At 37.2% G+C, this 26,462-nt stretch overlaps 1 protein-coding gene across 3 annotated transcripts in view; it reads left to right on the forward strand.

Annotated features, from left to right (window-relative positions):
- The window catches only part of PIP5K1B (phosphatidylinositol-4-phosphate 5-kinase type 1 beta), a 100,549-nt gene that overhangs the window by 33,414 nt on the left and 40,673 nt on the right, over positions 1-26,462 (forward strand). The window contains exons 4-6 of one of the 3 annotated variants that reach the window (XM_059836822.1): positions 4,458-4,539; positions 5,231-5,299; positions 17,626-17,756. In XM_059836822.1, the coding sequence (XP_059692805.1) occupies positions 5,231-5,299; positions 17,626-17,756 (200 nt within the window). In that variant the 5' untranslated portion in view covers positions 4,458-4,539. The remainder of the gene's footprint in view (positions 1-4,457; positions 4,540-5,230; positions 5,300-17,625; positions 17,757-26,462) is intronic. The other 2 variants (XM_059836823.1, XM_059836824.1) reach the window with 2 other exon arrangements.

A 26,462-nucleotide genomic window follows, 5' to 3' on the forward strand; every position in this document is an offset into this window, starting at 1 on the left:
GTAACAGAAGGGAGACAGGAGTTACGAAGGAATTTGACCTGATGATTCTTTTTAATGGAATTCAATATAAATGCTGTTTGTAGGACTAGAAATTCTTGTCAGCATCCTTACATGTTGTACTGACAAGCTGCTGTGATCAAGAAAGACTGCAGTCTTGGTGTGTAAACTCCCAGTTACTTAGGAGAGATAGAATTACTATTCTGACAATATTTTTTTGTCTGGTTCTGAGTTAGTATCATTGGTATGAATTTAATGTAAGAGTCTTTGTGCTTTTCTGAGAAGTCACCTGCCACATTCTGAGGATTTAGTGTCCTCCTGACAAAAGAGAATTATTCAAGGATTAAGAAACTATTAAATAGATAGGTAATTTGAAATGCACAGAACTATGAGAATGATGTTTCTGGGTTGAGTCCAAAATTGTGTATTCCATCCCAATGCATTTACTTGCCAAAAAAAACCCAAAGTGTTTCTGAAAATCTCTTTGTGTGTTTCAGACTGAAAAATCTGCACTGTACCATCTATTTTATTTGTATATTATTAATCTTAAACATATATAATTGTTTCTTGAATTCTTTAATTTCTACTATTCTCCCTCTGCCCAATGGAAAATTTAAATCATTTAATCTTGTTTTGTCTTGGTTTTTTTTATTCCTCATATTTAAAATTAAAGATTACACGTATGAGAAGTTATAAACATGTTTTCTTTTGCGTGAGGTTTCTAACTCACTACAGAAGCCTGACAGCAGAACATCCAGGGATATGTCTCTATTAAAGCTATGAAGAAAATTTCAATTTTAATTATCAATCAGAACAAGAACATGTAATTACAATTACAATAACATGTAATGAAAAGTTACATGGCTTCTATTTGGAGTGTGGTTCCTCAACAGCATGTTTTATTAATGCTTTTTAAAAATTATTTTAAAAATGGTCTAAATATACTAAGAAATGCATTCTCCAAAAAACCCTAAAAAGTTTTCATAGTAATGGAAAAAAAATAAACCTGATTTTTGGTTGAATGAACTAAAACATAGGCCTGTAGGAATCTAGCAATAGCTTCTTTTCATGGATGTTGGCTTTCACTGAAGTTGTTGGAGATTCTAAAGTTAACCTGAAATTGAGCTGAGAGGCCATTTAGGTATAAGGTACAATACCTGATCATGTGAGCTGGGCCTCAGCAACTGAGGTTGTGTAAAAACAACTGGTTATTTATAATCTGGAAAAATGAATACCTGATGCTGTTAGTAAAAGATAAATTTTGACTATATAAGGAACATGGAATTAAAAATTCAGGAGCAAGAAATCAAAGCTGGGTAGGAAGCTCACATTTGCTGTCTGTCATCTCTGTTTCAAAATGCCAGATATATGGTGGGCAGGGTGGTGTTGACATTGTGGGCTTCTGGCTGGTCAGAGAAATTAAAAAGGTGTCCTGTAGCTCTAGAGGAAAATGCATATGGCACTTTTCCCCCAGAGTGATGGAAATTGCAGTTTGTGTTAGTTAAGAAGCATGTGGTTCTGTGATTCTAGTGTGAGAAACTAAACTATGAAACACGATTTTTTTTTTTTTTTTTGAAGCATACTTTGAATAGATGAGATTTTTTCAAAGTCCGCATTTAGGACTAGGAGGTGTTTATAGCAGAAGGCTGGAACTGAAGGCTGTAATCTTGTGTTTTAAGAAGACAGTAGGTTTTGTTGCACATATGATTTGTGACCAAAATGTTGACTCTTCAAGAGTATTTGGGAAAAAAATCTCTTTAAATTCTCACTATACTTTAATGTTTCTCTTTCTTTGTTATCAGGTAGGATAGCATCTAAAAAGCTAAAGACAAGATCTTTATAGCCATCTTTCGCTCATGGTTAAAGCACAGCCAGCCACCGAGCCCCACACACTGGCTCACTCACTACACCCTGATGGAGGTGGGGAGAGAATCAATCGGGTAAAAGTGAGAAAACTCAGGGGCAGAGATAAAGACTGTTTATCTCTAAATAGGTAAAGAGGTAAATTAAAAGCTGTGTGTGCAAGCAAAGCAAAACAAGGAATTCATTCACTATTTCCCACGGACAGGAAGATGTTCCCAGGAAAGCAGGGCCCCATAACATCTAATGATGACTTAGGAAGGAAAACAAAGTCACTTTGACCATCTTCCCTTCCTCTTCACCCATCTCTATATGCTCAGCATGATGCCATGTGGTCTGAATATCACTTTGGCCAGCCGGGTTAATTTCTCCTGGCTGTTTCCTTTCCCAACTCGTGTATTGCCAGCCCATGCATTGGAAGGGTGCAGCAAGGCTGCAGAAAAGGCCTTGATTCTGTGTAAGCACTATGCAAGAGTAGAAAACATCCCTGAATTATCAAGCACAGATCACTAGCTACTGTGAAGAAAATTAACTTTATTCCAGCCAAAGTCAACACACTACAATATTTCTGAAACAAAATGTTTTCTTCCTTTACACACCCCTACCGCACGTCTTACTTTATTGTGAGCTTTTCCTTTGTCAGGTACATACAGAGATTCGGTGTTTAGTTACAGTAGTTTCCTGCTATGGTAACAAAAAAATAAATAGTTGTAGCTTAGCCTGGAAGTGAGTCCAAGACTGTAAGTTGTGACCTGTCTTTGAACTCTTAAACCTCATCAGAACTGAGACAGTAGCTGTTGCTCTGCACATTATAAAGCATGTGAGAAGGCACCATGTACCACTTCAGTAGCTCTAGGGCAGGAAGAAAATACACAAAATATTACTTGCTTTGCAAAAAATTGTTAGCGTGAAACTAGAGATGGTTGTCGCAGCACAGATTTTGAAAGTTGTTTAGCAGAACCACAGTTAAGATAGAGTGGTGTGTTCTTTTTCTCAAAAGATTAGAACAAAAATAGTTCTATTCTAGATGCCTTTAAGAAATAAACTAACACATACAGGAAAAATTTACCTTCTTTTTGTAAAGAAATACATAGGTGAATGAGTTTTTATACTTGGTAGTTACTGAACTTGGTCTCTCATTTTTTCTTTCCTATTGTTGTCAGCATTGCAGGGGTATATCTTCACACAAGTGAAGAGTTCTTGAATAATTTGTCTGTCTGTGCTGGGAAAAAACAGGCTTTTCTCCCACGTCTAGCATGAATGCTTTCTTCAGAAAATTTACTGAATGAAAGCTCCCATGTTGCATTTATGTTTGGCTTTTGCTGAGTCTGTGTGCTCATAATTTAGGAAGTTTTGTGTGTAGTGGAATATATTGTATCAATAGTCTTGGGAGGTATGTGAGAACAACAGCTTGGGTGGGGATTGGTGTTTTAACCCACTGATAAGTTCTTTAAAAAGTCTTCTACTAGTAATTAAAATGACATTTCTTTTCCTACAAAAGCTGTTTTAGCAAGTTCTTCATGCCTTTGTGTACCGATAGAGTTGTAAGAGTGGGTGAATATTAATATTAAATGTGTGAATATAGGTGAGTGAGGTGAACTACATGCAATTTAAAAAGCTATAAAAATGAAGTCATTGCCTTTAAATAGGAGTTCAGTGTATAGGAGACTGCTAATGCATATCCAAATGAAGGAATTACTCATCAACACACATTACTTACATGGAGGCTACAATGAAGACTGCAGTTAGCTGCAGGAGGAAAATATTGGTATGCAACATAAGAAATGTGTTTTTCTAAGACGGCGTTGTTTTCTTCTCAGAAACTCCAAGTTTCTATTTGTTGTGTCCCCCCCACCTTTTTCTTTTTTTGGCTCAGGCACTTCTCTGAAGAAAAGGAAAGGAAAATACTGACTTTGACTCCTTTTTTTAAAAAGATTTCTTGGTAGTGCTAAGTATACTCTTTATATTAATGGAAAATTAAAATCAGTGAATGAGGCCCAAGAATACTTTCTTAAACCAATTTTTTGTTATGTACAAGATGCTATTTGAGCTTCTTAAAGACAAAGTAAGATTTCCTTCTCATCTGAGGTATCATTAGATATTTTTTTATTTGTAATCTGTGACTTTTCAATATGCTGACTTCCAAACTGTCACAGCTATTTCTTATAAGTGATTGGAGATTATAAGGCTACAAGATTAATAATACACGTAATTACACAACACTCCAGAGCATGTATGTGTACTGCTCTACATAAATGTTTCATTGTAGCGGTGTTTGTGCCACAGGTATGAGATATCTAGGGCAAAAAGGAATTACTCTGCACTGATTTCCTCCTGTGCAATACTGCCAATTTCTAAGTATATTAACCAAGTTAATATACTTAGAGGTTAATATAATATGTTTTAAGTTAATATAATATGTTTTAAGTATAGTAAGTTCTAAGTATAGTAACCAAATTATTTGATATGTTTCTTAAAAAGCCTCACTTGTAGCTGAATGCTTGCTTTGGGTGAAGTATAGTATTAAAAGGAAGTCTACAGCTATTCTGTGAGATGGAAATTTGTTAAGGCTTAGTGATGACAGATATTTCTTATAATAGGCTGTGAAAAACATTACCATCACCAATGAATGGCTTGATCTTCACTCTCAGCTCCAGATGACCTGTTCTGTTGTTCATAAGGGTAAGTATAATTCCCTTGTGAAAGTATTGGTAACATTTAGAATTGTTTTAAACCATGTCATTTGGCCTTTTTGTTTTGTTTGCTTTGTCAGACACACTCAGTGTCTTACCAAGGTGATCTCAGTGATTTATTCTTGGTCTAGAATGGCTTTACAGCTGTGATAGGACACAATGTCACCGAGTTAGAGCATGATGCTAATAATGCCAAGGCTGTGGCTTCGATCCCTGTATGGGCCATTCACTTAAGAATTGGACTCAGTGATCATTGTGGGTCCCTAAAACTCAGAATATTCTCCAATTCTGTGTTAGTCTATGATTTCCTTGCTACTTTAAGGAGATAAAGGACCTTAGACTACTGAGACATGCCACTGAATATCTGACTCATAAGCTTCATAGTTCTGCACTTTCATGAACATCTCATGCAGCCGGCTGAGGAGCAAGACTTCACTGCATGCTGGTGTGGGGAGAAGAAGCAGAGTCATGTAGAATCAGTCATATGCTGGACATGTTGCTGGGCCACTGCTGTCCTTTTCAGTCTGTGTGGAAAATACTTACAAGGGCTATCCTAGATATGTCACTGATCTCTGAAAAGTTTGAATTTAGCAAAAATAGATAATAAATTATAGGATTTTTCTGAACAATTACTTTTGTAAAGCAAATACCTTCTTTGTAACTTAAGCTTCTGTTATTAGATGTCGTCTGTTACTGAAAATGGAGACGTTACTGCTGGAAAGCCAAATGAAGAGAAAACATATAAAAAGGTAACTAAAACCTTCAACCTTTTTATTGTATGTTTTTCCCTTCATGTTGGTAATTCAGACCTGCTGTATATGAATATATTTCAGAACTGATTAAAACCAAGAACAAATAAAACATGTTCCATGGGGGTTTTGAAATTACTTTATCCCTTCTGTGAAATCATACGGTATTTCTATCCGCCACAGAACTGACTATTTAAAACTTGTTTAGTCCAGCTTTAAAGTATACCATCTTGAGAAATTCTTTGCTCTTAGCAACAGATACATTATAAGAAATTTACTCAGTTTCCAAATGCTTTGAGTGTTAATGTGGTATGTCTAGACTACAAACCTAAAAAGCAAAGCGTCTTTCCAGCACTTTGCCAAGCAGACAACTATTTGTTTGCTAAGTATTTTTTTAAAAAGAGATGTGTAAGAGAGGACATATTTAATGTAGGAGCGTGCATCAATAGTCCATTTAGATATTGCTGATAAAGGTTTGGGGTTTGTTTTTCTGATACAGATTGTCTGTGAACAGCAATTTTGATAACTAAGCTAGCTATAAAAGCAAATTTTTCTTTACATATTTACACAACCAAGTTGTTAGCTACTGAATTTGATCATTACTTTGACAGATCATCTCAAAGAAATGTTGATTATGTTTTTAATTCTGTAACCTAGCCCAGAGGTCAACATACTTCTGCAGTACATACAGTGATTAGGGTTTTTAATTTCTGGGTGTTGCTTACAGCAACCAGCAACTGCTGGTAAAGTCAAGGAGATTAGTAAGGTATTTCTTTTACCACCCCTTTTCCTGGCAGTTACATTTCCAGTACCTTCGTGGCCTTAGTCTTTCAGATAATTTTATCAGAAATGAAAGGAAATAATATTTGTTTTAAATACAGGTTAGTTTAAATTTCCCAACTGATGACTTTAAAATATAGAAGTTGGAATTTGTCTTGACAATTAGTATGAGAAAGGAAGAAATGTTCGGCGCCTGAACTTCTCCATGTTTATGTTGCTAGACTAGACTAGTAATAGCCATTGGCAAGCTTCCATTCCCCCGGTCATCCCACATACTCTTCTCTGTTCCTCTTCAACTACAAATTCACAGCCTTTCAGAGGAAGCCACAGAAAGTCTTTTCACTATGTCACAAATTCTACTGTGAACCTACTGGAAGTACCTCTGACAAGACCTGTGGTTCACAGCCACATCACACTTACATATCACAGTGACCATCACCTCCAAGTTCTGTCCCTGAACTGCCAGTTGGTGTATCTTATGCCAATTTATTTCCTTCTCATATAATTACATCTTGAGTTGTTCTATGCTCAAGATCCTGCGCTGCATATGCCCCTAATAGTTTAGTATTGTTACCTAATAGTATCATCATACTCCTCCTTTTTTGGTAATTTTAATAAAATATTAATAAATTTTGGTCTCAAAATTTATTCATGCAGAGCTAACTGGTAACATATATTTGCCTGATGCCTCACTTTTAACAATGTCTCTCTTTTCTTAAGCCAAATTCCTTAGAAACTTTGCACCTTCTGTTAAATCTTGAAGACTCTGCTTGAGCAGGGAGGTTGGTCCAGATGACCCCACGGGTGGGGTCCACTGTGATTCTGTGATCCTCACCTCCTTCAGATATTCCATATACTTTTGTTTCTGTTTTTAAATGGATGTTCAGAGGTGTCAGTCTTATATGTCTGGAAATATAGCATAAGCCTGGTAGGACAGAGGCATTTCATATAATTTCTCATTTAATTCCACGGTTTTAGGTAAGTTGCACAGAGAAATCTTGCTCTGGAGAAGGCTTGTTTGCAGTCCTAAATTGCGCTCAGGTGTTCCATTTTACAGTTCTCCAGTCATGTATTATTACACTTGTTTGATTGAAAAATACTTACAGTCCTTCCTAAGATTTCTTGTGCCATTTTCTCCAGAATTCTGGGCTGGGGAAGAGCTTGTTTCCTCAGCTTATGCTTTTTCAAGTAGTTATAACTGCTATCCATGTATTACAAACTTCTGTAGTAATGACTGTATTTCACTGCTTTAAGTTAACCTGAGTTAGGTGAAAACAATCTATCTGCAGGAGAGCACCTCTGACTTCATCCATGATAAAACTTTCCAGAATAGTAAGTAGTCTGTAAGGCTATCAGGTTTTTCTCTGGAATTTTAAATTATTGCAATATTTCCTTTATTATTGTGTTCATCGCAGCTGAAATAGAGGTAGGAGACATCTTTATCGGAATTAATTAAATCTCCAGCTCTTCAATTTTCTACAGTAATCAGTTGACTTGCCATCTGCATGAATGCAAACATCTTTAAGTTCCAAGAAATTTCTTATATTACTACAACCTTGTGAAAGAGCTTGCATGAGCATTGCTATTCTATCTTTTCAGACTCTGAAATGCATTACTGGACCAAGACAGACCATGATTTTTGTTATGAATCATGCTCCTTCTTTCCACTGTTTTCTTTTTAGCTTTCAGTTTTTCTGCTGCTGCATTTCGACATTAGTGCTCCTCTGGCTTTTAATTGTCTGTTATTATGTAGTCAAAGTCTTGAGAGAAGAGGGAACACAACTTTCTGTTTGTTTGTTTTGGGGTTTTTAGATTTTTAGGTGTTTTTGTTGTTGTTTTGGAGATTTTTGTTTGTTTTTGTTTGGTTTTTTGTTTGTTTGGTTTTTTTTTTTTTTTTGTGTGAGGGTTTTTTTTTTTTTTCTTTTGAAAACCAAGGTGTTTTTCTCTCTTTTAAATGGTGTCTTTTAAGGTGGGGCTGCAAGCTGTTCAGTTGCATTTTTTACAAACATTATAATCTGAAACTACTTATGGATTTTCTGTCTATTTGTAAATTTTGAGAAGTTGTTAAGTCTACAGTGTGAATATGAATAATAAAGTGTTTCAGTCACCCAGATCAAAGAACTTAATTAATGAAAGAGACACTTCACAGATACATGTTCCATGCAGCTTTTAAGGTAGAGAATTAAAATAAGTTTGAGATTAAAGACATTGTAAATTGTGCAGACTGCTGCCAGTTCTTTCAGGGTGGAGGGTTTTTTGTTGGTTAGCTTGTGTTTGTGTTGCTTGTGGTTTGAGGTTTCGGTTTGGGTTTTTTGTTTGTTGGGTTTGTGGGGTTTTTTTTGTTTTGAGGGTTTTTCTCAGAGAGAAACAGGGTAAGGGATATAAGAGAGACTGGTTATTTGTTCCATTGCCTGCTTACAAAAATCAGGTCACCAGACTATAGTTTCTCTTCGATTTTTGTATCCAGTCACAGACATCTAGAGTATGCAGTTGCTGCTTTTTTTCATTTCCTCTCTGTTTTGAAGACTTTGTTGTGAGAAGCTGCTGACACACACGCAATTTCTGCATTGCAATGCCATCAATCACAAAAGCCATGAGTTTGCTCCCTGTCAAATCCCATTTTAGTAGCATCCAGAGGCTTAATAATAGGAAGGTGGCAAGAATGAGGATCAGAGAGGTCTGTCAAAGCACATTAGAAGTGTAGAATAAAATCACCCCAGAAAATAGATGTAAATAGGTGTGCACTCGTGAAAATCTGTTACTGGATTGCTACAATATCTGTTTAGTCTGAAGATTGCCACACAAGTGTATAATTAGAATTTGTTTCTTGCCATTACTTATCTTGCAGCTCTTCTGTATAGTGTATTACAAGCACTTTATGTAACCTGTTCAAAACTGCATATCATGAGTCACTTTGCCAGGAGCAAGGGAAATTTGCCTGGATAGAGGAAGCCAGCTACCTATTGTTAGAGCTTGCAAACATGTGCAAGCAGCATTGCTTCATCTCTTTTAGCATTGACTTATGCTCTACATCTAATGCCTTCAGGTAGGGTACTTTTTCTTGGACACTGCAATTTCATCACTGAAAGTTTTGCTGCACTGAGACCTCAGTGGCAGATTTTATGCACCTGTAAAGATAATAAAATGACTGCAAATCTGCCTGGAGCTATGGCTACTTCCAAGCTCAGAGGTCTCAGATTCTTTCCCTCAGAGATTGAATAACCAGAGTAGCTGGGTTCATGGCTACTACTGAATCTTAAGCATAAATGTTTTGACATGGAGGAAAAATTAATTGAAAGCCATGGAGTCACCTGAATCCAATTCTGGAAAACGAAGGGAGATCAGATTCAGCTTGGATAAGGAAATCATTCTGATTGCAGTTGAACTGTAACAATCGCACATACACACACGATGCGCAGGAGTCCACCTTCATGAAGTGTGACCTGCAGAACGTGGGCAAACATCTGCTAGAGAGAAGTGTGAACTGAAAAAAGATTGGGGAGGTACTATGGCCGTAGTGACCCATGGTCACAAGCTGTGGAGACCCAGTTATGATTAGTTATTTTAATGGGATTTTCTGGTAACTCTACTTGCATGTCCCTATTTGTGATTAATTATGTGTCAGCTGCAGAAAGCATGCTGAGATGGGGTAGCCACCTCCATCCAGAAGTTTCAGTGGAAACAGTGCCAAGAAGTGTTGTTTCAATGAGACTGTAAGCGCAGCAGGCACTCAAAGACAAGACAGATAAAGTGCAGGAGCAATGGACTAGGCAATAACCACATGTATGTCTTGAATCTAATTGAAATTCTTAATATTCTAAGAGAGTTATTTTTAAATATTGCTTGAGGAAGATGTATTGTTTTTCAACAGGCATTCTCCTCAGATGGTTTGGCCTAAGAGTTTATACAATTAATGGCAGGTTCTATCTTCACAGGAGTCTGGAAAAGATAAACTGTGTTTGCAGGGAAGTGATAGCATGGGTGGATTCCTAGTACTTATATTAACTGTAAAACTGGAGAACAAATGCCTACTTGTAGTAGAAAATTCAGATCTGGCATAAGCCATGTAGTTTCAACAATTTTGATCAAGTGAGACCTATGAATATTTTTCTTCCTTTTTTAAAGAATTTGTTTACTTCACTGAGACTTTTGCCTGAAGGCAGGTAGCTGTTCCACCCCAGTCCAGGTCATTGTCCAACAGAGGAGAAGGGTGGGATAGTAAGGAAGATGAAAGCAGATTTCTCCACGTACAGTAACAGAGAGAAATGAACCAGTGACAACTGCTTTGTGGGATGGATGGTTGCAAAGCAGTGTTAACCAGTGAAGGCTTCTGTTTACATGTCTGTTTTTCCCCATCTCTTACAAAGAGCTGTGGTAGCTAGATGTCTGTGCCATTTCATTTGGCAGATTTAAAAACCTGTATGAATGACAGTAGTAAAGAAGGTGAAAGAAAGTAATCATCATTTTGCCTTTCACACTGATAATGAGGTAGAATTTCCAAGACAGAGTTAATTTCTCTGCATCACTTTATGGCACCTGCAATAAACCAGCTGTTGTCTGGAAAAATCACCATCTTTGCCATAGAAAGTTCATAGGTCAAACTTCAGCTGCAATAAAATGGTATAAAAGGGGAGAACACAAAAAAACAAGGACAAAGATCACATTCATGATGTCTTAAAGCGTTTCCCTAGGATGTCTACTTTTGAAGAAGCCTGGAATGTTAGAGTTATATCTCATGAACATGTAGGAAATGCATATAGATTTAGCAAAGAGCAATTGAGACTTGAAAGATGAACGGAAAAATAACTGAATTACATTAAAGAGGAACTTCTGTTATATTAGATAAAGCCTGTGCCCTCCTGCTCAGCTCCAATCTGCTAATGGTTTGTTAAGTGATTTATGCCATTAATAGTCCCATACAATTACCTAGAAATTATAAGGACGCTTGTTTAAAGGAATAAATTCATTTACTGTATCTAAAATCTTTGTGTACAATGTAGTCTGTACATTTACTGACACATTAGTGTTTTGACAGGTTTGCCACTAATTTACAACCTTCACACTCTAACAGAAACAATTATTGGCCAATTTATAATATACATTCTGAAATTACAGTATCCATATTTTTGCCATCCTTGAATTTTTTTTAGTTACTTTAAAGGACAGACTTTTTCAATCCTTTCAGTAGCCTTGTCCCTAACTTGTACAGTTGTTAGATAGTTTCAGTTAGTTGATTTTTTTTGTTGTTGTTGTTGTTGTTGTTTTTGGTTTTTGGCATTTTTGTTTGTTTGTGGTTTTGTTTGTTTGGTTGGTTTGGGGGTTTTTTTGTTATCTGGTTATGAACTGCCTTTATATGCAGTTCTGAGTAACACCTTTATTTTATTTGAATAGCAAATTTAAGTTTTAGAAGTCTACCTGAAAGTGATTATTTGTAGGAAAAACAATGTCTAAATCCTGCTTAGTTTATTTGTGGGATCATGTGCACATTTAAGACCTGATTTTAGAGGATTTATTTTCTCATTTATTTTGCTACTCTGAAAAAAGGATTTCAGTTTACAGTAATGTAGAGCAAATGGAAGACCAGTCTGCAGAGAAAGTAATTTAAGAGAACAGTGCATTGAGTGCTAGAATATTTATCAGTGATGCAAATATTCCATATACCTGTATTCTATATTATATACTGCTGTTATGCTTTATGAGTCTGCATATAATTTTTCATATCTATGGGCCCCTTTAGCAAAGCCACATGACAAATACAGAAAAAGTATATAGTTACTTTTGACGAAAAGAGGCAAAGGTATGTTTCATCATAATGAGGACAGTTTCGGTTTTTTATGCAGGGATAAAAGCATCAGAGCACCTGTGCAGTAGACAGTAATATCCTAAACAGCGGAAAGAGGATAGGAGAACTTTTACTTTGTGCCTCTTTATGTAACAAAGACAGCTGTCATAGTGTACAGCATTTGCTACAAATTCAATCACTTTCATAACCTAAAATTCATCAACATTTTTATCCTGCTGGTTATTGTCATCCCTTAATATTTCTTGATCTTCATAAGGTTGATAACAGGTTAAATTATCTGGGACTCACTGTACTGTCACTGTGCAATGTCAGCTTTACAGTTACAGTTAATAAATAATCTCAGGGCCATTTTCTGAACCTCTTCATGAGACTAATAGGAAGAAAAATTTATTTCAGTCTCTAAAAGATTAAAAAAACCCATGGCACAGAAGGCTGAATTTTATTGTTTGCTTTGCAGTAGGACAGTGTTCAAGACAAATTGAAATAAATAAGGGGCTTCAGTTTGAAACTAGATTTTGCTGCCTTTTGCTGTCTTAATGCCTTTTAATGGGCATTAAAAGAGGTGCCCAAGTAAAGAAAAAATCACAAGAGATTTCCGTTTTCCCAGCTGCATTTGCAGTTTCCTATAAATACATTTTTGTAGTAATAAAATAGTTGTTTCAAGAACATTTATCCTAAGACTTAAGAAGGAACTTCTTTATATTTTACTTGGATCTAATGATGATAATAATGTTATTAATAATAGTAATATAAAAAATTAAGATAAGTGCTGTTTAAAAGACGAATTCCAAGGGTTGTTCTGTTTTTATTTTATGGACTGTGAAAACAAATATTTGTCAACTGCTAAGGGCATATTGAGTTACCAGCTTTTGGTCATACTGGTGATTGACAAAAAGTGGACTTTGGGACAGCAGTTGCCTTCAGCATACTGTAGCAGCTCTCAATTTGTTTCAAAGCCATTGTTAAAGCATTTCATAATCATAGCATTACTTTTCTGCTAAACCAATTTCTGTGGTTGCTGCAGAAAGGATCGGTGGTTACTAATGACATTCTTGAATATGAGTGGAAATTAACAAGAAGCTGACCTTGTAGGAAAGGTCTGTGTCATTGTATTAGAAGGGCTTACATTCTGCCTTCCAGAGACTACAAGTCTGTGGGTCTTTTGAATTTGAAAAAAAAATATTATAAATATTTTCATGAGCTTGAAAGATGATCAGGTGGTATCCTGGATGCTGAGAATTTTAAACTTTCTTTGCTTAAAGGCACAGACCCAGAAGAGAACACTGCAATTGACCTGACGCTGTGGAGAAGACTTCTAAAATTGATTGATAGCACTGGGATTATGGGTGTGTAGTTGGTTAGAAGTGTGTAATATCACAGGGTGGAAAACTTAGAGTTTGGGGTTTTAGAACATAGAAATAAATATGAAGGAAGATGGAGATTTTAGGGCTGAGGCAGGTTGTTCTTCTTTACCTTCTTCTTCCTTCTTCTTCATGGGGTTGGGTGATGTTTTATAATTGGACAGAAAAGTCCACATTGCAGGCTTCGATCAGTTGTTGGGTTAAAAGGGAAAATAATCTAGTCAGTTCTTAACTGGATAGTTTAGTCTTAAAAGACCTTGTACCAAGAGATAGTAATTTTGTGCCTTCTAATGAAAGGCTGCCGAACTCATGGTTGTGAGACTGTTTCACTGATAAGAAATAATAAACACCTGAATCCAATCATGAACTACTGTCTCAAGTGCCTTCAATCCTGACCTCGAGAAACCGATAATGATCCAGAGTCACATTGCAAGTTACTTGTCTTGGGTGTTTTTGAATTTTGGTGGGTTTTGTCTGGGTTTATTTGGAATGGCATGTCCTCTGTTGTACTGTACTATCTGCTGTTTTTTCAGACATAGTTGCTTGCTGTGGCTGTAATAAGATGGGCATCCAGCAATGAAGCAGAAACTATTTGTATGTGTATTGGTCTGATCAAAGTTACATAATTACAGCTTTTGTTGGGCGTTAATCATTCATGAATAGAAGCCTTTCAAGGAAAGAAAAATGTGACTCTTCTTATGACACAAAGCCAAATCTTTTTCCTAGTCAAAGTAGCACTTTCAGAATGGACTGTTGTTTGTTCCCACCAAATCCCTGTTTCTAAACTGTTATGCAAGTATAAGTTCTGCTTGGTGTGCAGTCCTAATTATTTAAGAGCTACACATCTGTCTTGTCTTTTCTAAAAATAAGCACCCACTCTAGTATTTGTTGGTCCAAGAACTAGAACAAGATTAGCTTTGTGTACTTGAACCACTTCTTATGTAATTTCAACTCCTGAAATGGTTCTGTTCAAGCGCTGAAGTGATTCTGATCATGACACTTCTGGTGTTCTTTGTTTCCTCAGTTAGTCTCTTGCTTGTTTGGTAGGTAGAAGGTGAAACCTAAAAACAGGGACCTAACATGTTGTCTTCAAACTTGTGGTCATGCAAGGGAAGAATTCTCCCTTCCTCATAGTATTCTTTCCCTGTCCAGTGGTTTTCTTTATTCACTGTAGGCAAGACGGGGGGGTAGCACGGTCGGGACGGACGGAGATGAGAGATCTCTGAAGCCAGGTCATGGAACTTGCGTGGGTACAGGGCCCTGCTGGGAGCTGCCAGCTGCAGCTCGGAGCAGGCCCGAGAGAAGAGAGATGTAGAGAGGATAAGAGGGTAAGAACGTAAAAGGCAAGAGCTAAGAGCATAGAAAAGTAAGTAAGAGAGCAAGAGTAAGAGCGCGAAGTTCCCTTTACAATACAATAAATCATCTTCTGTGTTGAATATTCTGATTCTCACTAACCAATCTAGTACAACATACAAATTCTATAGCATTTACATACAGCCTATAAGAATCACTACATTACCATACTGTGCTACATTTTAAACCCTAAAAACTACTCTTTGGACCCCTTCTGCCAAGCTGGCAGGGTCTGCTCTGACCCTTGGACCTGCCTGCTTGCAGAGGGTCTTGTATCGTCAAAAGGGGATTACCTTCAGCCAGCCATACCATTGTTTTCCCATTGTTCAGTAACTAAGGGATCTCAAAGCTTGCTTTCATTTCAATCTCGCTTATAGTTTCTATATTCTCAAAATCTTTTGCCACGCAATCATATTTGTAAGGCTTTCCTGTTTCATCTTCCCCAACAATTCACTCTTTCCATGTTTCATTAAAAATTCATTTCTCAACTAGTTTCTGATTTTGACTCACTTCTGCTGCTTTTTTAAATTCATGCAGCATGACTGTCCATTCAGCATGGAAAATTTTCAGATATGGTCTCAATATATACATATATAGTATCACAATTTCGTGCTGTGCTTTTCAAGCCTTCTCTGCCTCCAAGCTCTGGCCATTGAATTTAGTCATTGCACTTTATAATGGTAGATTTTTACAGAGAGATTTTGCTTTCCCCATTTCGTTTTTCTCTGGACTCCCCACAATCAATGGACCTCTTGCACTGACTGTTACGCTAAACGTAATCAAAACATATATTTACATCTAGAATCAGTATTTAAGACACAGGCTTGCATTGTGATGCCTTGGCAGGCATGTACAATCACCTGGAATTTGTGGCTGGTTTTTTCCAGAATATAATGCATGCTTCACAATCCTGAAGCAATTCGAATACCCTCTTAGATTGCAACTGTTTTAAGAGGATCACAAAGGATAGTTATAGGTTTTGTCAAGACAAAACCTATAACTAGGAAGGAAAGTAGAGGAGGAGGAGTTGTGCTCTGGGTTAAAAGTGAATCATGAACATATAGATATCAACTACAGTGACTATGGAAGCCTATCAAATGCCTCTAGATTAAGATCAGAAGGGACATCCCCAAGGGGGATCTTAGATTAGGCAGCTGCTACTGACCTCCAAACCAAGATGAAAAGGGCAAATAAGCTCTTAATCAGGGTCACTTAGCAACTTTTGGATAACAGATCATGGGTCGTTTTCGTGACTTCAGCTATCCAGACATTCTTGGTAGAACAATACAGCAGGTCACAACATCCATCAAGTTCCTGGGATGCATACAGGACTGCTTCCTCATGCAAGTGTTAGATGTGCTAACCAGGAATGAGGCATGGCTGGACTGGCTGCTCACTAACCAAGGAAACCAGCTTTGTAATATATCACTTAGTGATGGCTTTGGATCACAGTATTGTGGAGTTTGAGGTCTGGCTGTGCACTCTGAAGGTTAATACTAAGGAAAAGGAAAGTGTTAAGGAAAGAATCCTCCTAGGAGCCATCACAAGTCAGATGGAGCGTATGATTAGGAAATGCCAGCACGGGTTCACCGAGGCCAAATTGTGCCTGACAAACCTGATTGCCTTCCAGGGCAAAGTAACCTGGTTGGTTGATGGGGGCAAGTCATGGACATTGTCTGCCTGTGTTTCTCCAAGGCTTTCTCTACAGTCTCCCACAGCTTCCAGATGAAGTTGTGTAACAACTCTGCTGGACAACTTCCTGTCCAGTTGTTGTGTAATAGTCTGGACAAGTTGCCCATGCAGTGGGTGGGGAACTGACCCACAGGCAGCACCCAGAGTGGGGGTAAATGGCTCATTTTCCAGCTGGGAACTGGCACAAGTGGGGTCCCCCAGGGATTGGTGTTGGGCCCAGTGCTGTTTCGTGTCTTCATATGTGGCCATCCAGAGCACTTAAAAACACTCAGGGGTCAAGTGAGCACTTTGAAAGGGAGAGCCACGCTGGAGGAATACCTGTGTAGGCTGGAAGAGTGGGCAAAGAAGAACCTTTTGAAGTTGAGCAAGGGCAGGTGAAAGGTCTTACACCTGGGAAAAAAAACCCAGGAGGGCAGCACAGGCTGGGAGCACAAAGCTGAGGAGCAGTTCTGTGGAAAGGGACCAGAGAGTCCCAGTGAGCAAAAAGCTCAATATGAGTGAGGAGTGTGCTGCTGGAGGAAAGGAGCCCAGTGAGGCCTTGGGCTGCATCAACAGGAGCATTAGCTGGGGTTGAAAGCAGAGATTATCCCATTCTTGTCAGTGTTTGTCAGGCCACACCTGGAATACTGTTGTCTGGTTTGGTCTGTGCTATACCAAAAAGATATGGACAGGCTGGGGAGGGTGGAGAGAAGGGCCACAGAGATGATCAAAGGGCTGAGAAGCCTGACACGTTCAGAGAGGCTGAGAGAGTTGGGTTTGTTCAACCTTGAGAAATGACTGTTGAGGGGAAACTTATCACCATGTTACAGTATCTGAAGGGTGGTTACGAAGAAGATAGAGGCCCTATTTTTACATGGAAAATATGAGGGTTAATGGGGATATTCTACTTGAAGACAAGTGGAAATATTTCACAGTGAAAACAATCAGCCAGTGGAATAAACTTCCCAGAATTGGTGGATTCCCATTTTGGTGATTTGGCTGTCTTGTCTAGGTCATGCTTTTGTCAAGAAAGGCTGAGCATAATGGGATAATGGTTGAACCTTTTGAGGTCCCTTCCAACCTGCTATTCCATGATTCTGTGCTGAGTTACAACTCCATGTCTAAATTATTTGGGTAATTTGAAAAGTTTCTCTTTGTATGTAGTGATTCTTTAAAATATTTTAATTAAAAATATTAAATATTTAAAATTTAATTAAAAATCACTGAGGTCTAGGATGTGAAGATGACAGGGTGTTGTTATTATGAAAATGATAAAAGTGTTTAGCTATAATATTATTGATAAAGAACAGAAATCTGCTTTTAGCAAACTCATGCTTAAATTCTTACTTTTTACACAGACTGCATCCTCAGCTATTAAAGGTGCTATCCAGTTGGGAATAGGATACACAGTAGGAAATCTTACTTCAAAACCAGACAGAGATGTTCTTATGCAAGACTTCTATGTAGTGGAAAGTGTCTTTCTACCAAGGTAAGAACAAGCATATTGGATTTTTCTTCAATAAAATTTCATAATTAAACTCTTAACTAAGTATTTTGAACCAGTTTTGTTTTCCAGTTCTAAAAAAATCATGTTAGAGTAAGTATAATATATGAAACTTGAAAACTTGTTGGACTTCATGTTGTGATTGGAAAGGAAGGTGGAGAGAGAGTTGGAAAGGTCATACTTCATCTGATGATTTGAGACTTAACATTTATAGAGAGGGAAAGTAATTTTGAGACTTTCAATTAAAGGAGTTTTAAATTTGAATTTGAAGTGATTTGTGGATCTGACATTCACATTTGATTAGTTGCGTATTAGTTTCTGAAAATAATACGTGATATTTTGTTGAGGGTTTTAAAAATTTATGAAAGTTCAAGTCCTGCCATTTAAAGTATAATATAAAAATTTAGACTACAATGTTGCCTTATATTTATACTATAAAATTCTATCCAGGACTCTAGTCTGTGACAACAGTCAGCTCCTGTGAATATGCTGATTACAGGTTGTGCGCCTTTACTGCTTTGCCACCTCAGCTTGTATCACTGCCAAGTCAATGGTAAAGAAATTGTAACACAACAGTTATGCTGATAGGGAAATCAAGGTTATACTGATTTTTTGGTGTTCAGAAGATTAAGTACAGTGCCGTGTACCCTTTCCGAGTTAGATGTGCTAGCAAGAAATGAAAATGGTTTAGGAGAAATGTATTTCAAAACCAGGATGACTTACTCTGTTGAGTGTTTCCTGGGTTTTCAGAAGTGCTAAAAGCAGTCATTTCAGTAAGGACATGCCATCTATGTAATCTTTCCTGGATTTGGGATTGATTTTTATCAGTTTTTCAAAGTTTTGTTCATGTGCAGTTTAAATGCTACTTCATAAGATGTTTCAAATAATTTATAATACTTAGTCTTTACTGGTGTCACTAAACCAAGTTAAATTAACAACATACAAAATAATTGCATACACTCTAAATTTTAGGTATTTCCTCATGTAAATTTCCTTGAAGTGAGATATCCTTAGGGAAAAAAAAAATTATGTGTAATCTAGCTTTTGCATTAGTTTCTAGTATTTGAGGGTATTCATATCCTTGTTTTGGTGTTAATGATAGGGTTCGTGTACAGGTTAGTAATATTTCTCTTGTAGATTAGGTAGCTATAGAGAAGTTAACTATATGAATGTGTTTTCATACACTATAATCACAATATTATGTTTAAAAAAAATCTAACCTACAGGTGAGAAATTAGCAAATCATATGGCAAAGATTTTATTGGTGAGAAAAATGTCTGCCTATGACAGTGATAGAGGCTTCTGTCATACGTTTGCTGTATAAGGTTTGCTCATGAAAACTAAATGCAACCTACATGCTAAAACTGTTTTATTACATAGCATGGTTTGAGAGAGAAAATTTATTCTCTTTCTTTTTAAACATAGTTTTAGAGGAACAAATAAAATAAAATGATTTGTAGTCCAGAGCATTGCATGTGCCTTCTTTCCGGTGAGACTCGCATGTATGTACACACGGAAATGAGATTTACTTGTTTTGTATTGGTATTAAGGAAGAGCAGGGAGACATCCCTTCTGGCTTGAAAAAAAACAAAACCAAAAGGCAGAAGGAAGAGACTGATTGCACTAATGTAAAATTGAATAGAAAAGCTTTAGTAGTGCCTTTCCGGGTAGTTTCTTATAAAAAAAATATTTTGAGGAAAATTAGACAAACGAAAGTAATGGCCAAAGCACTGTAGTTTTGGGTTTGGATTTATTGGTTTGTTTGGTTTTTTTTTTTGCATTGTTAGGTAGTAAGCAGTATACAGCATAGTGAGATATCTTGACTGTAACAAAGAACTTCTCCATAAAGAGCACTTGTTGACAACACTGTGTAACTAAAAGCTGGCTACCTATAGCAATCTCTTCAAATGACTCTTGATTTCTTATACTGATGCACAGAAATGTCAAATTTCAAATCCTTGCTATGTCTCAGTGTAACATCCACTTGTATTTATCTAAATTATATTCAACCAGAAGTGTATTACTGTGCATGAATTGTTATACATTAGGATTGCCCAAAATTAATACAGGATTCTTTCTTGCTAGTTCAGAGTATTGGAATGTTGTTTCATGATGGCATTGTGTGGATTGTTCCTGAGTCATGTCAATAGGTAACTTCATTAGCCATATTTGAAGCAAAAAGCAAAGGCTGCACATTCTTTACAGCTGGAACTGCACTCCCAAGGCAGACCTCGGGTGCTCTTCACTTTTTTAAAGGGGTATACCTACTTGTGATGGCAGCATTGTTAAAAGTAATTCCTATTATGACTTTTTTTTTTTTTTTTGGTCTCATTTGGATTGGGATGGGTTGAAAGGAATTAGTGGAAATGAGTTGCACCAGCAGGTGAAATGGGTTGACCTCCACCTGGAAGTACCCTGGAGCTAGCTGAGATTCAGTAAACTTTTTGCAGAAGTTTGCAGCTGAAGAAGAACTAACAGTGCAGCAAGAGTGGTGCTGAAACAGGCGCTTACCCAGCAAGAAGCAGTATTTTTCCACTTGCTTTGGGTACAATTAATTCATCAGCAACTTCAAACAGCTGTCAGCTGAACTTCCCCTTCATTTTGGCAATTTCACAGCAACCTGACTCTTTGCACGCTGTCTTTCTCCACCTTCCTCCCATGTTTTCTCTGCCTTACCTGTGTCTGGCAGTGAGGTGAGAAGACTGTTTTTCAGTCATAGGCACACGTGCCTCTTTGAAGCAACAGGGGCACTGTTAAGGTAACAGTAATAAGATAGACTTAAGCTAGTAGAAATGCAATGCAATGCAGCCTGTGCACCAGTGAGCACAGGCTGCAGAAGAGCATTATATCTGCCCTTTTATAGTTAGGGGAAAATAATTAACACTTGTTTATGAATTTTATTGGTTGAAGAGGATAGTCTCTGCACACCTTTCAAGACCTGAAATAACCCTCAACCTGTATCTCTGCTTCAGTAATCACACTGAAGCATTCAGGATTCATTAAGAAGGGAGAAAAATGTCAGGGAAAAAAGTGGTTAGTTCAGATCTGAACATAACTGCTCTTTATATTTTGGGAGCTACTGATGTAAATCAGAAGTAACTCCCTGGATTGCAGGTTATTCCTGATCCAGAGTTAGTCTGTAACTGTGTTCAATTGGTCAGAGTTTAGCCCAGTTAATTTATGTGTTTATTTCTGGAAGTGACTTTGTGTGAAGTACAGGTGTCTGTACCGTGGGTGGATTTGAATTGCAAAGGTGCTTGCCTTCATTTGCACATCGTAGTGGAGGGCCTTTCGAGCTCCCCAGGAGTTTGTATAGCATGTTGTTTTTGGAAAACGAGGTATTACTGGAAGCTGCTGTAACAGTGCTCATTGAGAAGCACCATCCAGATAGAGTTAAAATAGTACTATGCAAATTTGCTCCTAGGAGGGAGAAACAAAATGCAGCCTGCACTGACCTACTTGATTCTGAAGACAGTGCCAGAGGTCTCCACCCTACCCACTGAATAGCAGTTGTTGTGAAGCCACGTGGGAAACCACTCCAAGTAACCTCTTTTCTGGCTTTTCAGCTCTGCTTTGGAAATCTGGCAACAAAGGTGCTTACCTGGTGTTGGTAGTGCTGCAACAGTGGCTGGAGAGTTCGGTCAGAAGGTTGTTCATCCTGCAGGTGTTCTCTATGCTCTGTCCTGTGACTAGCTGTGTCAGGCATATTTGTGCCCATCTTCTTGGCTGGAAGCAGTTCCCGGTAGCACAGTTTGCTTCCAGTTCGTCATTGTACAATGTGGCTTCAGCAATATTTTGTCAGCCCTTTGAGTTGGCGGTGGCACTGGCTCCAAGTGGGATGGCCTTGGTTAGGATGGCTCTTTGCTCATCTGTAAGCCTAGCTCTGGTAGGCAGGGGATGGCTCAAACTGGTCGCTGGGCCATGGAGCTGTGCAGCTGCTTTTGAGTTGGCAGTGTAGGCAGATTATTAAGCTCTTCCAGTAGACACAGAAGGAGGTGCATTTTCTGTGGTGACTGAGAAGCCAAACAGAAGCTGCTCCATATTATCAGCTAATTTGGGCTATGAAGCTTTAGAAATGCAGAACATTTCAAGCCAGACAGTATGTTTCAGCCTGCATTTTTTGTGTTAGATGGAGGCTGCTTCTAAGCACAGCTGTTGAGTTTGACCTTTCTTGTAGCAAGTTGTTAGTTAATCTTATGTACTTCCCTTGCTAATAAGCTTTTATTGCACAGTCTAGACCCTACATGTTGAGAACAGTTGCTATGGTTTCTAATTGAGCTGGGAAGTGTGTTAGATGCCCATGACCTGTATGCACTCTGCAGCTACAGTCTGTATACTGAAGTGGTTCATTTACAAATTGCTTTCTTGTGATGCTAATGAAAGATTATTCAATACTTTCTGCTCTTTAATGTCAAAAGCTTACCATTGAATTGCGATAGCATTTGAATAACAGCCCAAATAAGTAGTCAAAGTACTAAGGTAAAAACTTGGCTAGTCTGGGTTCTACCTTACATCTAAAACTGAAGTGTACTGCTTTCTAGTATGTTTTTGAGGACTGGTTGAGAAAACTGATACTTACCCTTGGAAATATCTTTGTATCAAATCTGTATCATAGGTTAGCTGATGGACTAAGTAGTGTATTTGTAGTATAGAATGTTCTACAGGTTTAGCATGACTAGTATTTAAATGTTCACACTAGTATTTAAATGTTAATGATGAGTTGTTGTCTAACTTACACTGTGATACATGTTTCCTGTGGGCAGTTTCACAAGGAAGATAAAGTGACCTGAATATTCTGATAAAGTGCAGCTGCTCTTCCTTGGTGCTTTGGTTGCAGAGATGCACAGAATTACTCAAGTTCTGACAAGGTTTTTATGGTTTGTGAGTTGAGTGAAAGCACAGAGAGGAGAATGCAAAACAAATATTAGAAATGGGGATACTTTGGTGACAAAAGCAAAGTCTGGTATGAATTATGGGACTCAGCTACTTCTGTTACCAACAAATTATTGGTAAACCTGATAACCTGGATAGTTGTATGGTTATGTGGACTGCTTAAACTACATTTAAAGTACTCTGAGATTCTGTATTTTAATAGCATTTCCAGTTGGTTATAAAATAATATCATCTTCATCATTGTAAGAATTCAGCTGTTACGTAGATATTATTGACTTGACCTGTTTTTAAGTTACTTACTATTTCTAATTGTATTTCAAAGCTGACTTGCAGGGAACTGCTCTGGACAGCATTTGGTAACTGGAAGTTTAGGAAAATGGATGTGAGACAAAAGGATGTTACCACTGAACTTTAACCCACAGTATGAAGAAAACACAGACATACCTATTTGTACAGATAAACATGGTACCTACTTCTACCATGAGGGAAATTATGCTTTCCTGAAATTACATACAGGAAAGGAACATACCAAAGCACTACCTGACCTGCAGCATGTGTTTATTTGATACAGTTTTTAGAGCTGAAACACATTGTGATGAATTTTTAAAAAGCAGCTGTATTCAAGAGCAATGAAATTGAAATTGGCTAATAGTTTTTAATGTTGAGAGCATTTAAGTTTAGACATTTTATTTTGATTTTGCAAACTAAAAAAGAGAACTGATGTGCTCCTCCTCTTCAGTTTTTTTTACAATACACACAGGAAAGTTATACACAGGGTCACAACTACAGACTAATTCTTTTGATAACAGCTCCATCAGAGCCTTCGAACGATCCTCAGTGATGAAGGCTTGCTACCAAGATATATAGCTGGCTTTCTCTGCCCCTTAAGATAGGTGTGGTATCTCCAGAGTACATCCTACCAGGGTGAGGTCATAGCTAAGAAAAGCTGCCAAGAAATGTATCTGGTTGTCTTGTTTAGCAAATTTTTACAGCCATGGGATTAGCCATTAAAAATGTAATTTGTTTTACTTCACTTTTAGTTTGATATTGCATCACCTAGGCTTTAAATCCACTCTCAGCATTTACAAAAGGGCAGGCTTAGATACACATACTGTCATTTCTAGGTGTGCTTGATTTAAAAAAAATTACAGTATAAGTATTAAACCAAACTTGCATTTTAAGCTTAGTCTCTCTTCTTTAGTCTGCCTATGAATCTTTTTCTTTTGTGGGGTATAACATCTAAGGTTATTGAAATACTTCAAAAATTACAATTGCTGCCTAAGCATTCCAAATCCTGTACTTTGTTGTCATAGCTCATATAAAAAGACTTTAACTGCTCAAGATTGCCAGATGCAAAGCTAATTTTAAAGCCTTTATCTTTGTTTTTCTGGTAGACCTGTGCTTAAACTAGCTGAGAGGGAAGTTACATGGTTACCCTTTTTTTATTGCATCCAAAGCACCGTTTTACAAATTTTACTTTTTGACAATGGTTCATGGACATTTTTTGGATAAATTTCAAAGATGTAAGTGTCCCCTTTCATCCCTTCATTGAAATTCTCTAGACTGATTACCAATCGTTATATGTAGTGCTTTGCACATACACTTTAATCCCATGAGAATGAAACTGTAAAATGCATCAAGAAAATGTGAAGAGAAGCCAGAGAATACATTCTTTCAATGGCTAACAGAGTGGAATGTGAATAATTCTAAATAGGATAGGGATGTACTTAGATCAAGCATTCTGTACAGTGGAGTTTGTCTTTTTCCAGAAAGAGCAAGGCCATACTCAATTCATACTTGTCATATGAGCTTCAAATTGATAAGAAATTTGAAAGGTTTCCATTACTGTAAGAAATTACTGGAAGTGAGGGTGCTTTTTCTGTTAGAAGTACCATCAAGAAAACCTTAAAACTATTTTCCAGAGTACTAACAAGAAATCTTAAATTTGTGTCAAGCTTGCTTCATGAATTACAGAAGAGCTTACTGTTGGGATCAGTAAACTATTCTGTTAGGTAGTGAAGCTGAAACTAATTAATATGATTAACAGGAACAGAGTATGATAAAATATTCTGTAGACCTTAAAGAAAAAGTGTTTTTAAAGATGATTTTATAAAGAATAAGGAAAGCTGTCTGTATAGTGAAATTGACTGTTATATCTGTAATAAAGTACCTGTTGTGTTCTAAATACATGGAATTGCCCTCTATGTAGAAGCTGTTCCAAAATAATTGCTCTGTTTAGCAATAAATCTCCACTTGCTATGTGTTACTGTGCATCTGCTGACCCAGCATTGGTCATTTTACTCCATTTACACTTATGAAATGGCTCAGAGTTGTCCTATTGTCATAGCAAACCTCCTACCTTCATCACACCTTAGTGAAGTGACAGTACGTGTTCTGGTATAGTAAGGACATGTAATCTATTTGCTGACATGCTTTCACAGGAGAAGCTTTTGAGTTACAGCTGCAGGAAGCAGATTTATAAAAGTGTTTAGTACCAAAATGCAAAACTTAATAAAAAAAGCTTAGATACTTTATATTCCCTGACAATTATGTGATACTTCAGTAGAGAATGCTCTGTTCTATTGTTTTCTGCATGTCATGACAATTAAATGCATTTACAAGTATGACCCCAAGTTTCCAGTGTAACTATATGACCACTGGGGCCTCCTCACATTATACAAAAATTCAGTGAATCACAACCAGCTATGTAAAACTTAATGTCAGACAAATCTAGCAGTGTTCTGAGCAGTAGAAAGGCCTTATGAAAGAGCATTAGTCTATCTTAACTGCAGAGAAACACTACTATCTTTAGCTTGTATCCTACTGATTTCCATTTTTAACTTTATAATGGAACAATAAAGCATATGTGAATGTGTTTTTGATATCTTGGAGTCATACTGCAGTAAATATAGAGTGATCAGAGGAATTCTTTAGGACTAGGCAGCCTTCACTATTACCTGTAGGGTTTAGCACTCCAAGAAGCAGCAGTATTCTATTGTCTTCATATGTATGTCATCCACATTCTATTGTCTTCATATGTATGTCATCCAAGCATCTTTTAATGTGTGAATTCCAGAAAAAAAAGGGTTGATTTTTTTTTTTCCTCCTCTCATCTCCTGTTCAAGAGTTTTAAGTGTTACACATTTCTGGAGACTGAGAAAGCTTGTTCACCTGCTGTCACTGAAACAGTTCAGTTGTGTGGGGTTTGGCAGCACAGGGGCAGCTAGGTGGGTTGAGTAGGCTTCTGTCATCAAACTGTTGTTAATGAAAAGTGGCAAGTTTGTATGACAAATATTAATTGTACGGGATGAAAGCTCTTAAATTCTTTCATTATATTTAATTTTTATTCATTATCTCTTTCAGGAATGTTGCTTAACATTTATTGCTTTTCATATCTGTGTGTATTTGTAGCCTTTTTTTCTTTTTGGTGTCCTTTCGATATTCTTTTTTGCCAAGTATAATGGTACATTCTGCATTACTGAATAATTTAATTACAGTAAATGAGTAAAGAAGTGCTGGAAAAGCTGATTTCAGCAACTGCGTCAAGTCTTGGATTTTGTATTTCTCTATTTATCAAACCATTCAGACAGTGACAAAACTGATAAGAACAGCCAAAGAGAGCAGCATTTTACTGTTATCAAAGAAAGTGGAACACAATAGCACAATCTTGGAGAAATAAATAAAGGCAAACAGAAGTCATGCAAAACACAAGCAGTATGCCAGTTCAGCTCTTCAAGGCTGGCAAAGTAGAAGTTATGCAAAACAATGATATTGCACTTATTTAGAAGCAGAAGTCAA

Source organism: Haemorhous mexicanus, chromosome Z (genome assembly GCF_027477595.1).
Source record: "Haemorhous mexicanus isolate bHaeMex1 chromosome Z, bHaeMex1.pri, whole genome shotgun sequence".
In the NCBI taxonomy this organism is placed as follows: domain Eukaryota; kingdom Metazoa; phylum Chordata; class Aves; order Passeriformes; family Fringillidae; genus Haemorhous; species Haemorhous mexicanus.